This window comes from Perca fluviatilis, chromosome 18 (assembly GCF_010015445.1).
Source record: "Perca fluviatilis chromosome 18, GENO_Pfluv_1.0, whole genome shotgun sequence".
Taxonomy (NCBI): domain Eukaryota; kingdom Metazoa; phylum Chordata; class Actinopteri; order Perciformes; family Percidae; genus Perca; species Perca fluviatilis.
Genome location: NC_053129.1, coordinates 7,536,348 through 7,551,207, shown reverse-complemented (window position 1 = coordinate 7,551,207; position 14,860 = coordinate 7,536,348). Strand labels below are relative to the sequence as shown.

The following is a 14,860-nucleotide window of genomic DNA, read 5'->3' as shown; positions in this document are numbered from 1 at the left end:
AACTTCAGGTTCAACCCAGGGTTTTCTGTACCACGAAGGTGGATTAGTTGTTATCGGGTTCAATCGCCGTGGTAACTCAGGCTGAACACCTAACCTGGTCGGGAGGAGGTTAAGTTGGAGATTAGAGATCAACTGGTGTAAAAGCACCGCCTACTGACCAATCAATACTCGACTCAGGCGGAGCCCGGTGCGCAGAGAGAGAGAGAGAGAGAGAGAGAGAGAGAGGGGGAGAAAGGGTTGCGCACATAAAAGTAAACATTTAGCTAGCGACCGACAACCCCGTTAGCATTCCCTGATGGGTATATTTATGAAATACATAGATTGTAATGGGAGGGAATTACATATTGGCTCGGCTTCTTGAGCCGTGTGTTGCCAATGCGCACATCAGTTTGAATTATGTTTTTATGAATTTTATTTGCTCTCACGATCGATGGCTTCCCACTGCCAGGGTTGCAACTGAAATAATAGGCTAAAGCAACGGCAGTTTATGGAAAGTGCAAATATGTGCATAAGTGTAATTATGGTCAGATCTTGGTCCTGACTGATGGAGAAGTGATATTGTTAAGCGTTGTGATGTACGCATCTACAGCGTCGGCTATTTTTTTGCCAGCTTTCCTTCCTGTTTTAGGAAGCAACGACTGTATTGCGTTTTGCCTGCAAAACCGTGTCTGTGTTCTTCATATTTATGTAGAATTATAATTTCCTCTTCTTATGTAAAATATGCGGCTCTGGTAGATGTTTGCGATTGGTCGTGCTGTGCAAACACCGCCTCTTTTATGTGAACGGGCGTGCCGCTGGATTGGGAAAACCACCATCGTGTCACGGGTTATACGGGACCGCGGTTGTTAGGGTTAGTGAAACTGGATAACTGAAAGAAATCCAGGGCATGTTGATCTTGATTCGTAGTACAGGCCTCTGGTGTCTTTCTGAACTGCCATAGCCCAAGCTACATTACTACGTCTGCTTTGCTCACCGCGACTTCAACACTTGCCGTCTGTCTCCGACTTTAGCGCTGGCTGGTTTGACCTCAGAGATATGAGTTGCGGCGTGCTTGTCGCAGTATATTTCTGCGAGAGAAACATAGATAAAGAGCACACTGCGTCAAAGGCTACTCTGAAAGCCACGTCCACTGGAGGGGAAAACAATTGCCGCCACAATATGCCACCAAAGGCTGAAATGCAAACAAAAGGCCTTTAAAGACCTAAAAACATTATCTTTAAGCATGGTTATTTTAGCAACCTATGTCTACTTTTCCAAAACCCTGTGTAAAATTAAACTGGCAAATGGTGAAACGCAGCCAAGAGAATGGCTGTTGTATTCCCCCTCAAAAGGCATTGTGTTATGTTGCGCAAATTATTTGGGAGCAGTGATATTCAAGTGACTGGAAAAATGCAGCTGTACGCCAAGCTGAACATGAGGGATCCGAGTGCCACAGATGCAATGCTCGTGTATGTAACGAGTTGACAAGTTGACAATTAATGCAAATATTGAACCAAGGTTTTAAAGAGGGTGGTTGCGGTGGTGAAAATCAAGAAAGAAAGAATTCTAAAGGTAGGATGATTATGCAACAATATGTAGCCTACATATGTATTATTGTGCTGCTGTTTCATTATTGCTGTTAATAACAGTGTTATGTGCTGCTGCTGCTGCTGTTTTTAAAAATTATATTCACAATTTAGTGTATTAAATAGTGGTTTGTGTCTCAGTAATGATCAGAGGTGGAATGTAACTAAGTACTCAAGTACTGTACAAATTTGAGGTACATTTACACTACATTTACTCCACTACATTCATCTGACAGCTTTAGTAACTAGTTACTTTACACATTAAGATTTCTGCAGACAAAACACATATAGGTCTAGTTTAAAAAATACAATGTTTTATAATAAATTAAACTACCCAAAAATATTTTTGCCTACAAGTCCACCTGAAATGTTGAGCCTATTAAACACTTAGTTGATTGACAGAACTGTCTGGTTTGTTCAAAAAATGGGAGGATTTTTCGACATTACTTTCAAGTACATTGTCCTGATGATACTTGCATGGTTTTACTTAAGTAACATTTTCAATGCAGGACAGTGTGGTATTAGTACTTTTACTGAAGTAAAAGATCTGTATACTTCTTCCACCACTGGTAATGATGTTGTGATTTTGCCTCAGTAAAACTGGGTGTTCTGCACTGATGCAGATGCTGTAGCCTACCTGTTGGTTAATAAGCTAAAAGTGATTACCAGCTTGCTGTTGAACTGTGAATCCAGGGAATTCTTCTGCTTTGCTGTTTATAGTTATATTTCCATTGTAATTCTTTTGGTGCTGTGGTGGCATAATAAGAGGATAAGAGGATAATATATGGTATTCTTTCCACTTACACCTCTGTTGATGTTAGTTTTGGTTGTACTGCCAGTGTTTCTTGATCATAATTAAAGGGATGCTTCTAAGCACTGGGCCTTATGTTTGTTTGTATTTGTGTTTTGTTTGTAATGTTCAATTTCTAATTTTACCTATGTGGTGTGGTGGTAATTGTTGTCTGTTTGTATGTGTATGTGTGTGTGTGTGTGTGTGTGTGTGTGTGTGTGTGTGTGTGTGTGTGTGTGTGTCAGTTCACCTTATTTGCGTGTGGATCATGTATGGCACTAAATACATTTTTCCAGTAAAGCACAATGATTAAAGGGGGGCCTCACACAAAGAGCAGCCTAGGGGCCCCTGACCACCTTAATCCGCCCCTGATTCCACCACACATCAGATAGAATTGACAAGGAGGCATTTTCACTCAATACAAAGTCAGTGGAGAGTGCTGAATTGTTTCCCCCTTCAGTGTGGGAGGGACTTAAATGCTTTCTGTCTCTATTGTAAGCTGCTACAGCTTGCATGCGCTGATGCATTGTAGATTGCACAGCACATCTTAAAGCTCCATTGTGTAATTTTTTGAGTTGCTTCTTAGCAAAAACCCCTTTGTTCTTTCACAAATATGTGCTCATTCATGTGTAATTACTTACACCAACTAATCAAAGTATTGTCGTACACGTAGAATCTGCCATTCAGAATCATTCAGAATACATATGAGGGAGTCACTCGAATGGTGGCAGCCATGTAGCGCCTCCATCTTTAAAATACATTAGCCAAAGAGGGACATACCTCCGCCTTTCGCGCTTTTACACTCAGTGGCCAGCCAGGAGATTACTTGCGACTGCTGGCAAATTTGAAAGCCTGTTGAAGACGTCTTTGTCTTTGAAGGGCTTCCACTCTCTCGTCATCTTTGGAGAGTGTCTTTTTAGTTTTTCTTTGCCTAGGTGGTCTCAATAGAGATGAAGAGGGTTGATGCATTAATGGCCCATCAGCTATAACAAAAGGATACAGACGCTCTTGCGCATCAGACTTGGCGGTTATACTCCTGAAATGACTCCATACATTAACTAAACTTAACAAAAAATTTTACCCATTTTGATATTTTCTTTCTGACAGTCTGTTAGCAAGCTTGTTAGCTTGTTATTTTTCTTTGTTTTGTTTTCCACAGTGGTCAGGGTTTATTGTGTAGTTCCCATGCTCATGGCATACAGTATGGTGTTTGACTGTTACACACATGCACACACACACTCTGCAGCTGTGGTGTAGTCTACGTGATACACAGGTATACACAGTACCCACTTACAATGCCAAATGACACGCAACAACATTCTTTCCATTATAGTTTTGATTTGTCATCTGTTATTTTCTTCTTCACATAGGCTAAATAAAGGTATTTCCACCATAAATTGGTGCATAAAAGTGTATCCGAATACAGGAAATGAAGTTGTTGATGCTCAAAACTTCCTTGGGGGAGGACACCCAGACCCCCCCAAAGGCAGATTCTGGCCAATATATATATACAGTACAGTATACCCACTATAATACATTAGACTACACCGCTGCTCAGACAGACAGATTTGCATGAGGAAGCACACTCTTAGGACTCCTGCACACTGGCTGCGTGGCGTGAGCGTGGGTTTCTGTTGTCAGTTGTGTGGCGGCTGCGTGGTGTTTTCTATATCTTTGCCCACCAGAAACGTGTCTGACGCAGCGCTACTGCTGCTAGCCTTGTCTGTACACATGTATGATTCCCATTGATAATGATTTGGATTACCATTGTTCGACATATGGGGAGAGAGTTATGGAAATGTACTGCACTCAAGCAGTAGTATACTTCATGTTAAACATAAATATATACTGATTTGATTACAGTAAAAACAACGTCGGCATTATTGACGGCAAATTAGGCTATTTCGTTCTGTATTGACAGGTGCAATATTTGATAATTTTTTTATTATTATTATATTTATATTGCATTTATGTCAAAACCTAGAGACTTTCAAACATCAAAATGTCATTTATTAAATGTATTTGTGTCAAAATGACATATAAACCTTTTTGTATTCTATTTTGCCTGGAAACGCTGTCACGTGAAAAATAGGCATTGGTCCTATTTCTAGCATGCACGCGTGTAGGCAGTGTACAAGCTCTAACCTTAACATGGGAGCCGAAATAAAAATGGACACATCATGCAGCTGACACTCTCATGCCACGCAGGCAGTGTGCAGGAGCCCTTACAGTACATATTCACATGGACACATTTCTTTATTACGAAGGGATACATCTATAGCCAGGAGCAACGGTATATGCAATGATAATATCATCCGAGTCTAAAATCAGCGCAATAACTGAGGACAGAGATAAAGCTAAGAGAGTCTGGTGTTTTTGATGTTATTGAAATGTTTTATGAATGTGGATTTTAGGAGTGTTTTCATTAGCATAACTGATTGATGTTTATCAGCATCCCACCAAGGACACAAGCACAAGTGATGACAGCTTCGGTAGCCTCTTCACACTGTTTAAATGCTCCCCTCCATCCCTCATTCACCATATTACTCCATCTCCCTTGCTGCTCCACGCCTGTCTCCCTCGCTTTAGTTCAAGTCTTACTTGAGTCAAAGGGGGAAATTTACTTCACAGCGCACTTTGCACCAGTAGAACATTTTCATTACAAACACCCTCTTCCACTTCATCTTTAGGGGTTCATTGTCCAATGATGCTCACACGATGCACAGCCTGTAAATGAGAATTTGCTCTTAATTGGTCTGCCTGGTTAAGTAAAGGTCAGTTTAAAGCACCCCTCCACCTTCCCACTTCACACCCCCCGCCCCACACACACACACACACACACTCTCTCTTCCTCCTTTTTTTCTATCTGCTCTCGCTTGTCAAGCAAATTCTCGCTTGTCAAGTAAATTCTCGCTGAGTTACATTTCAAAGAGACATCAGCCTAATTGCTTGCTAATGAGTAGACAGTTGCGGGTGTTTGTGCGCACAAGTACACTGACAAACACACACACACACACACACACACACAAAATTATCTGAGTAGAATATATTTGCAAGTCCTCCTTCAAACCTGGCAGGAGATGAAGGCGACAGGAGATGGTGCAGGAGTGAATTGGCCTGGTCCTTGATAAGGTGTGCAGACTTAACCAGAAATAGACATGATAATTGCAGCGGCGATAATTGGCTATCAGACTGGTCCTTTCATGGCTGTTGTGGTGTGTGTGTGTGTGTGTGTGTGTTATATGTGTGTGCAGTGGATGAAGTCATATCAAGGACAGAGGGAGGGTTATATTTCTGCTTTTTTTGAAGCATGAAACATGAAAGACTTCCTGTGCACGCTGCAGCAATCTGTAATCTACCACCATGAATACAAATTTTTACCCTGACCACACTTTCCTGCTGTTCCTCCTCCCCAATCATGGATTCCCTTTTTTGCCCGTCATGCTGCTGCCTCACATTGCACTTCAAAGTCAAACTTTTTTCAGCTGAAATGGCTTCTCCTTGTACTGTGAAACGTTTGAAATAATGCACAGTTAAAGGCATTGCGATATATTTTTCCATATTTTTTCCCACGCTTCCTTCCGTTGTTCTTGTGTAATGAGGTAAAGTCCCATGAGGTGTTTTGAGGAGATGAGGGTGGATGTCTTGATACTGTAGTCGGCAAATCTTAACACACACACACACACACACACAGACTCACAGAAAGTATTTGAATCATAATAAAATCAGTTTTACTACTGTGAGTCAGTTCAGCTTTACATATATCACAAATACATGGTATCTAATGAACAATTCCAGATACATTTTGCAATGTGCATCTCAGATCACATTTTTACTGACTATGACCACTACTACTGTCATTACTCAACATTGTGCCAAAAATAAACAATAACAGCGCTGTCAGTTATTTGCTTGCTAACCACCGCTCCAACACATAGACAGTACCTTAGAACAAAGCTACCTGAAACAGGTGATTTAACATCACCGCTCATTTTACATACAGTTTAGCAACAAGATTACTACGGGGGTTTTTTTATGTTGGTTTTGTGTTTGTAAAGTAAAAAAAAAGGTTTGACATGCAGGCTGAAATTTTACCGTGCAGTTTTGTCGGGATTAAGCTATAAGCAGAAGGAAACTCCTCTAGCTGCTAGGCTGATGGTAGGACTGTCCATCCTCCTGTGCAAAGCTGAAGTGACAAGCAAGAAGTTTTTTTTCTCCATAAACTCTTGAATATAGAATAGAAGACATGAGAATGAGGAAAACTACATAATGATTATTGCTTTAGTTATATTTCATATCACACAACGTCTGTTCTCCTGTAACTTTCGCCAGCAAAAGTAAAATAAAATATAAAAAACTATATGCGGTGATGATGTCATCACCGGGGTAGTGGCACGTCACCACCGGTATTGCGGTGATGCCGTTATTGTCACAGCCCTACATTTCCATCCCTGACACACACACACACACACACACACATAAATAACAACATAAAACACTTAAAAAAAAAATTCTACGAAATGATACAGTGGTCACCTTCATTTTTTACTACAGTTCACTTATTTTCTCCTCTTTCTCCATCTCTCTCCATTGTTATCGTGGTGTTACCTCAGACTTATTTGCAGCCTCCAGTAACCTCTGGTTTTCATTATTTAGAGCACAGGCATAAATTAAACATTTTCCAAGAGAAACCACTGTCACAGACTGCAGTTCTTAAAAATAGTAATCAAATATGTATGTTTACATCCTCATTGTTATATCTGAAAACGTTCAGTATTGTGTCCTGTTGGACTCTTATGTTATGCACTGCGAGAGACAGTTTACTGTGCCTCTAAGGCATAGACAGTATATAATGGACCAATAGACCCCGTTGCTCTGGATGGAGACCAGTGAAGGCTATTAGAAGCACTTTTCCGGTGATACCTTGCTTTACTGCGCAGCCTCCAACTGACGGAGACAACGTAAATGTGACGTGAGCAACGTGTCTGAAAGTTGTAAGTCTTCTGGTAGCTGTGCCAAGAGAAATCTCAATCATTCCCAATCTTACAGAGACGGAGAGTGTAGGTATATGTAAGGAGATAACATAGGCACAGGCTAATTATTGCTAACTAACATGCTAGTTAACATTAGCAATTAAACCTAAACAGCTAATGTAAGTCAAAACTGCCTGCAAGCTTCTCCTGTACTATACGGTAATTCCTCTACTGTGCGACAGTAAGTCACTTGGTTATGACACAATCGTTAGCGTATTTTTACAAAAACGTTTGCTACGGAGCCATAACGTGAGCTACAAGGTAATGGAGCCTTTTATACATTGTCGTGTTTCTTTAGAACTAAACAATGGACAAATAGAGTCTTTAAACGCTTCAGATGTAAAGTTATTCGCAGTCAAGTGACGTAAAAAAAAAATGGCGGTCAGTGGAATGCTAACAGGAGGTGATACCTTTGTAGCAACAAAATGGCGCCATCGGAGGTTCGAGTTCTGAAGCGAAGCTTACCCCCTTGCTCTAAGGCTTACAGCAATGATTTACGGCAAGGATCGTAAAATGTAAGGTTTGCGGCAGTTCAGTAAATGCAACATGAATGGAGCTACATGGTGTGGTTATTGAGTCCTACACAAATATAATATTTGGGCGAACGAGGATGTCTGAACTCGTCTTACCACCACCACCTTTCCTACCTGTTTCATGTGATCCCCATGTTCCCTGGGATCGCTGGCTGACGTCTTTTGAAGATTATTGGCTGGCTTTGGGACACTTGGACCTAGCGGAGGCAAGGAAGTGCGCACTCCTGCGCCATTGTCTCAGGCAGGAGGGACAGCAAATCTTTGCCACGCTCACCCTGGCCTATCGGATGATAACTACGTCACAGCCACGGCCGTCTTGAAGGCTCACTTGAGCTCTGGAAGAAGCCGGCGAATGCACCGTTTTATGTTTCATCAGAGGACCCAAAAGCCGGGTGAGACCGTTGCCCACTATGTATCAGCATTACGTGAGCTGGCTAGACTTTGTGATTTTGGGGCTTTGGAGGATGGACTTATTATTGGCCAGTTAATAGAGAAAACGTCATGTAACCAACTGAGGGAGAGACTTTTACTAGAGCCAGACTCCACGACACTAAGGGACGCTTTAGTAATTGGAAAGCAGTTGGAAACGGCCCTAATGGAGGCACATAAGTTTGGCCGCGCTGTGCACAAGCCTGTGACATCATCACCACCGTCAGTTCAGCACATAGAGACTGCAGAGGCGGCTGACAGGGTGAGTGACAGTTTGGATGTACAGAGTGTGGACAGGGGGCCCAGGGAGAGTGGGCACAAGAGTTGTAGCAGCTGTGGCTCCCCTAAATATGCAACCAGAGATCAGTCATGCCCTGCCAAGGGAAAACGTTGTCGTAACTGCAACAAGTTGAAGCAGCGCTGCCGTGACACAGTGTGATGGCCCCACATAAGCCTCTTTCCGACCAAGTAGTTACAGGAACGTAGTTATAGGAACAGTCTGCTTCTAAACAGTTCTACTAACTACTCTCCCCCAAACCGGTTTTGCCATTTGCATTCACACTTAATTAGGAGCTGAAAGAGTTACAGGAGCTGTGGCCAGAGGAACTTAATAATGCCCAAATTGGTCCAGTCGGAACAGGAGAAAAAAAAGGGTTCTAGGAACTCCAAAAGTCCCTCCGGTCGGAAAGCGGCTTATAGACTCTGATGTCGAGGAGCTATTACATAACTGCGCCTGCTGCCTCCTGAGTGGGAAAACTGGTCAGCCTGCCACAGCCCCTCTCACCCCGACCCCTTGGCCATCTTCACCCTGGGAACATATTCAGGTCGACCTCTGTGGAGAACTTCACGGGACACCTGCTCACGCTCGCTACCTGCTGGTGGTGATTTTCATTCGAAGTGACCAGAGGTTTTTCATGACGGTGTGGTTATTGAGTCCTACACAAACATAATACTCATCAATGCATATTTTAGGAAATTATTGAGAGACCCTCAGCATTTGAAGTAATTATTGGCATCTAACATTCAAATACGTCAAGCCGCTTATGTTATATATGGGCATGAAAGCAGTATTCAAACACCTAGGGCCCTATTTTAACGATCTGAAACGCAAGTATCAAGTGTGAAACGCAATTAGCTTTGTGGGCGGATCTCGTGCGCTGTTGCTATTATACCGGCGGAATAAATTACTCTTGGGTTGGTCTGAAGTAGCCAGGTGTGGTTTGGGCGTAACGTGCAATAAACCAATCAGAGCGTCATCTCACATTCCTTTTAACAGCTGGCGCTCTTGTTGCATGGCGGATTGCTATTATGACGTTGGATTTGCCGGGATGCGGCAAAATAATAAATTAATAAATGCCTGTCTTGACCAGGTGGCGATGTTGCTGCGGCCTCTCGGGCGCATCTCCTCAAGTCTGGAGAGGATTGCTGCAGCCATGGAGCGTGGGCCTCCAAACGCACCACCTGCTCCTTTTGTGCCCCTTCCTCCTCCCCCCACTCCATCTCCGTCCACCCGCTCCGCATTACCACTCCCGGACCAGATCACACCAGAGTGTCCAATCCCACCGTAGTTCAACATCACGTCTCCTTAAAGTGCCCATATTATGAAAAAATCACTTTTTGGTGGATTTGGGGTGTTATTTTGTGTCTCTGGTGATTCCACATGCATACAAACTTTGAAAAAAATCCATCCATGCTGTTTTGAGTGAGATACGGTTTCTGAATGTGTCCTGCCTTCAGTCTCCTGTTCAAAATCTGCACAGCTTTCTACGTCACTAGCCGAAACGAGCTGGCTATAATCATATATGTTGTTTGACCCATCCACCACCCCAACCAACCTCCCTGTGCGGAATTTCGGGCTTTCATACTACTCGCTACCGTAGTCGCTCTTACTGTAATGCTACGTCATCTTCTCACTGGCATTGTTTTCTGTGGTGGCCACATGGAATTTTCACACATTCTGTGCAACCACCACGTAATGCGGTGTTAACAGTTTGTGATCATTTCACGGAATTCTGTGAGACCAGGCTGACCAGTATATACAGTATATTCTGGTCCTACCATTCTGATCCATTATTCAACAACTTAACGCAACACAACAAGAGTCAAGGGGTTGCTTAGCTTCAACGGTATCAGGCTGAGCTCAGTTACATTTAGTTACACCTACTTAACAAACAGACATGGGGTTGGTATTAATCTTTTGAAATCTCACTCTTTGAAAGAAATTGAATAAGCATATTTCCCACTGCGTTATAAAAAGCACACACATATGCACACATTCTGATAAAAAAAGAAAGAGCTGCGTGGTGCTGGAGGTGTTAAAGCTGCCTGTGGTGGGAATTTCTGTTAAATGAAGGCTCACAAACAAGAGTGTTTATTATTATTTTTGTCACGTTTGCAAACTGGCAACAGTCTATTTTGGCCCTGTCTTAGGCAGAATGCGGAAAAAAAAAACTTTGTCACACAGGTAGTTTACATTCAGTCTATCAAAACGCATCCCTGTGTGGGAGACTGTGGGAAACGTTTCTTAATCACACAACCTGCAACTGCTACATTTGATTTGATATGATCAAGGGCATAACTTTGGGTTCAACATTGTAGTTGGTTGTGATCTCCAACTATCTAGGGAGGTCACGGGTCATGTATTGAAAAAGCAGCAAAAACTTAACCAAATTTGACAAAAACATTGAAAAACTTCTGCAAAGATACTCAAAATAGGTGAGAACAACATTGAAAAAGGAAACAAATGTTGAAAAAAGTGTCAAAAATGTCAGAAAAGTGGCAAAAACATTGAATACGTGACAAAAACGTCCAATAATAAACATTTTGCTACAGTACATACTGTTTTTTTACTGTTATACTGTCTATAAACTCTTATAATAATCAACACCTAGTGGACTAATATTAGATCCATTATATACAATAAAAGAAAAGATAACTGGCAAAAAACGTACAATACTTCAAACTAATTACAGGGAATCTGAGAGTCAAATTTCATGAGATACTGTGTGTTTGGAATAAAGCTGCCAGTTGTGTGTGTGTGTGTGTGTGTGTGTGTGTGTGTGTGTGTGTGTGTGTGTGTGTGTGTGTGTGTGTGTGTGTGTGTGTGTGTGTGTGTGTGTGTATGGACAACGAGGGCTCTCACAGCCTCACCACACACACACACACACACACACACACACACACACACACACACACACACACACACACACACACACACACACACACACACTGTAGTTCAGCAAAGGTACAATTTTGTTAGCACAAATGCTCAGCATTAAACATATGATATAAAAATGCACAGGTAAGTTAAAAAAAAACGTGTAGGTAACAGTACAGTAGTAGATACTGCTTGTGGTGTCCAGTAAATGAAAAAGTAAATTACAATAAGCAGACTACCATGGGATAGCACAAACACTTATAAATACAGTGTTCATAGGCAGCAGAGTGTGTTTTAATTTCAATTATTTCAGCACATTTTCATACATTTTAATCCTGTTTTTCTTGTGTGGTTACTAAATATCCATTCAGCTTTAGACATGCAGGCTTTGATGTTCTGTATGAGCATACTTTTTTTTTAATATATATATACTTTATCGTTTCCTTGGAGCCTCTGTTGTTAACGTTTGCAGCCAGCTTATGAGAAGCAGAGATAAAGTCCAACTAACTGTCCACAAGCATAAACAGCGTGACACTTAGATCAATATATGATTCATAAGCAGCCAGAGTTATGCATCGCCCCATGTGGAGCCCAGTCAAGTCCAGAATGTGTCTCTATAGGAATTAGTTAATATTTGATGATGATGTTAAAAGCTTTGGTGAAATGGTGGCTTTAAGAGCCAGCACTGTGGCAAGTGCTGATTTAAGAATTTTACAGCTTATTACACAAGCCTGGAACACTCAAATATAACAATATAGTAACTGTGTTAACACAATAACTACAGTGAGTGCTGAAGAGAAAAGGTCTCTTACTCTCTACTCCAAAATTCTATATGAGGAAATTGCTTGCCGTCACACTACACTACTAATGTGCAGACAATCCAAAGATTGATGAGATCTTAAAGTGGTCCACAGGTCATACCTGATCTCTACAGACCAAGGGATAATTAGATCTGACCCTAAATGTTTTCAACCCAAACAGACCTAAATCAAGAACACGGGCAGCACCACCATTTGACAATATGTGTAATTCTCTCAATAATTATAACACTTCATATTCTGAGCTGATAGCAAGCCCACTTGGAACACGTTAGGCATTATACATATTGACACTCTGTCCCGAGACCCGTACCAATGCAATGGTATCTTATCAAACTCGATTAGACTGAATATAAATTGGACCAAGCTTGACTAAGGCCCACTTTGACTCTCAGATACTTTGAGCAGAGTAAAATCATGTCTGATATCTGCAGAAGAAAAGTTGTTTGTGTTATGTGTTTTTAGGTTTGAATTATGGAGAATGACTTAGGTCATATAGCATTAGCCTATGAAAATATCTGTTGATTTTATATAGTAAGAAAGGTGTGTCTACACAAATATCAAAAAGTTCTTATCTATAAACTATGTTCTGGTTTAGAGTACAGACATTCTTAAAGTGCAGGCACTGAATGCTCAGAACAACTTTATTTATTTATTTTCTAAGATAGTTTTTAGGCTTTTATTTGAAATGACAGCTGTAGACATGAAAGGGGAGACAGAGGGGGAATGACATGCAGCAAAGGGACACAGGGCAGAGTTGAACCCTGGCCCACCGCGTTGAGGAGTGGACCACTATAGATGTGCGCCTGCTCTAGCAACTGAACTATCCGAGCACCCCAAAACAGCTTTTTAAGTGTCAAGTATCCCGTTTTGGCCGGGAAAGTCCCGTATTTTACCTTTCTTTCCCGCCGTCCTCCCGTATTAGTATTTTCCCGTAAATCTCCCGTATTTTAACCTGCGTTATTAAAAAATAATAATAGCCCGGGCCCGAGCGGAGCAAAAAGAACAAAAAACCTTCCCAATCTGAGCTCTGTCACTAGCCTCGCGATAACCTGCAGTAGGTAGCCTACTACATATATCTATGCCTACTACAGGTACTGTAGGTGGCAGTTGACGCAAGGTTAGTGTGTGAGGTCAGATGATGAGTGACAACCTTATATACTGTCTATGGTGACAACGCAGGGAAAAAAACAGAAAAAAAAACAGACGGATGATGGATGCTACGACAGAGACGGTGCGCTGCCAAAACTTATGAAGGCTTTACTATGCATTCCCCATAGCAATGCAAGTTGAGAAAGGGTGTTTAGCATGGTACGAAAGATTGTTACAGAGAATAGGATGACGTTAGACAACAGAACTGTTTGCGCTCTACTCTCATGTAAAATGAACCACTCTGGCCCAGCCCACAAATACACTCCTTCCAAAACAGTCTTAAAGAATGCAAAGTCTGCAACAAATTTGTACAATAACTCACTAAAAGAGTAAAGAAAAGTTATGTGAAATGAAAAGAAAAACTGTAAAAGAAAAGCAATATGAAATGAAAAGAATGTGTGGAATAAAAAAATAAAATGTAAATGTAAAGACAAGCAATGTTATAAATTGTAAATGTTTTCAGCATCAAGTGGTTATTTTAGCTTTCTTGTACACCTGTCTTAAAAAGTAAGGGATACTGGAGCTTGGTTGGGGTGGTGGGACTGCTCGCGGTGTGCGCCGGAAAATTTCCCTTATTTTCAAATCCAAAACTTGACAGGTATGTTTTAATGGTGTGGTCCCACCGATTTTGCTTCCCATTCATTTCTATGAAGAACGGAGTGACACACATTTTGGTTCCAGTTGTGAATTGACCCCTCTTTCTTTTGTGTTCAATCAATGTTCAATTTAATTTCAACCTGATAGCATTTAAATGAGGTCCAAGAGGTATTCATGCATACTTGGCTGCATTTGTTTCTGTAGTTTCTTTTGGAATATAATTTTTAACAAATGAACAGCATACTGGGAATGTATTTTCACCTATACTTTCAGTACAAGTACAAGGACAAACTTGCACGTTTTCTATTTTGTTTCATCTTTCACCAGATGTCAGCATACTCAACTGACTGAGTCATCAATACGATTATGTTCTGTGAATCGTAGGAAGTTATAAACATACTTTCCCCTGTTTGTTTCCTCACAGAGGGAGAGACTGCGGAACATCGAGAGGATCTGCAATCTCTTGAGGAAGGTAATCAGAGATGGACAAATCAAATCTTGTTTGTGGCGTTCAGGTTCTGAATGTAATTGGTAACTGGCTTATAAATATTAATGGTGAAATAATATGTACTCCAATGAGAAAGTACATAAAATGTATTATAAAAAACAAACACTGAATCTTTCAATGAGCACCTTGCTCTCACCTGATAGCTGATACTTTTAAATATATTAAACATGTTTTGGCTTCATGCATCTGTCATTACATTTATGTATCCACTAAATGTTCTAGTCTCACCCCTGACAGCGGTTTTTAACAGTTTCCTTGTCACTTTTTAGAAATGCAAG

At 41.2% G+C, this 14,860-nt stretch overlaps 1 protein-coding gene across 3 annotated transcripts in view; it reads left to right on the top strand.

Annotated features, from left to right (window-relative positions):
- The window catches only part of cnih3 (cornichon family AMPA receptor auxiliary protein 3), a 143,205-nt gene that overhangs the window by 36,858 nt on the left and 91,487 nt on the right, over nucleotides 1–14,860 (top strand). For all 3 annotated transcript variants that reach the window (XM_039782002.1, XM_039782001.1, XM_039782000.1), the window contains exon 3: nucleotides 14,499–14,546. In XM_039782002.1, coding sequence (XP_039637936.1) covers nucleotides 14,499–14,546 — 48 coding nt within the window. The remainder of the gene's footprint in view (nucleotides 1–14,498; nucleotides 14,547–14,860) is intronic.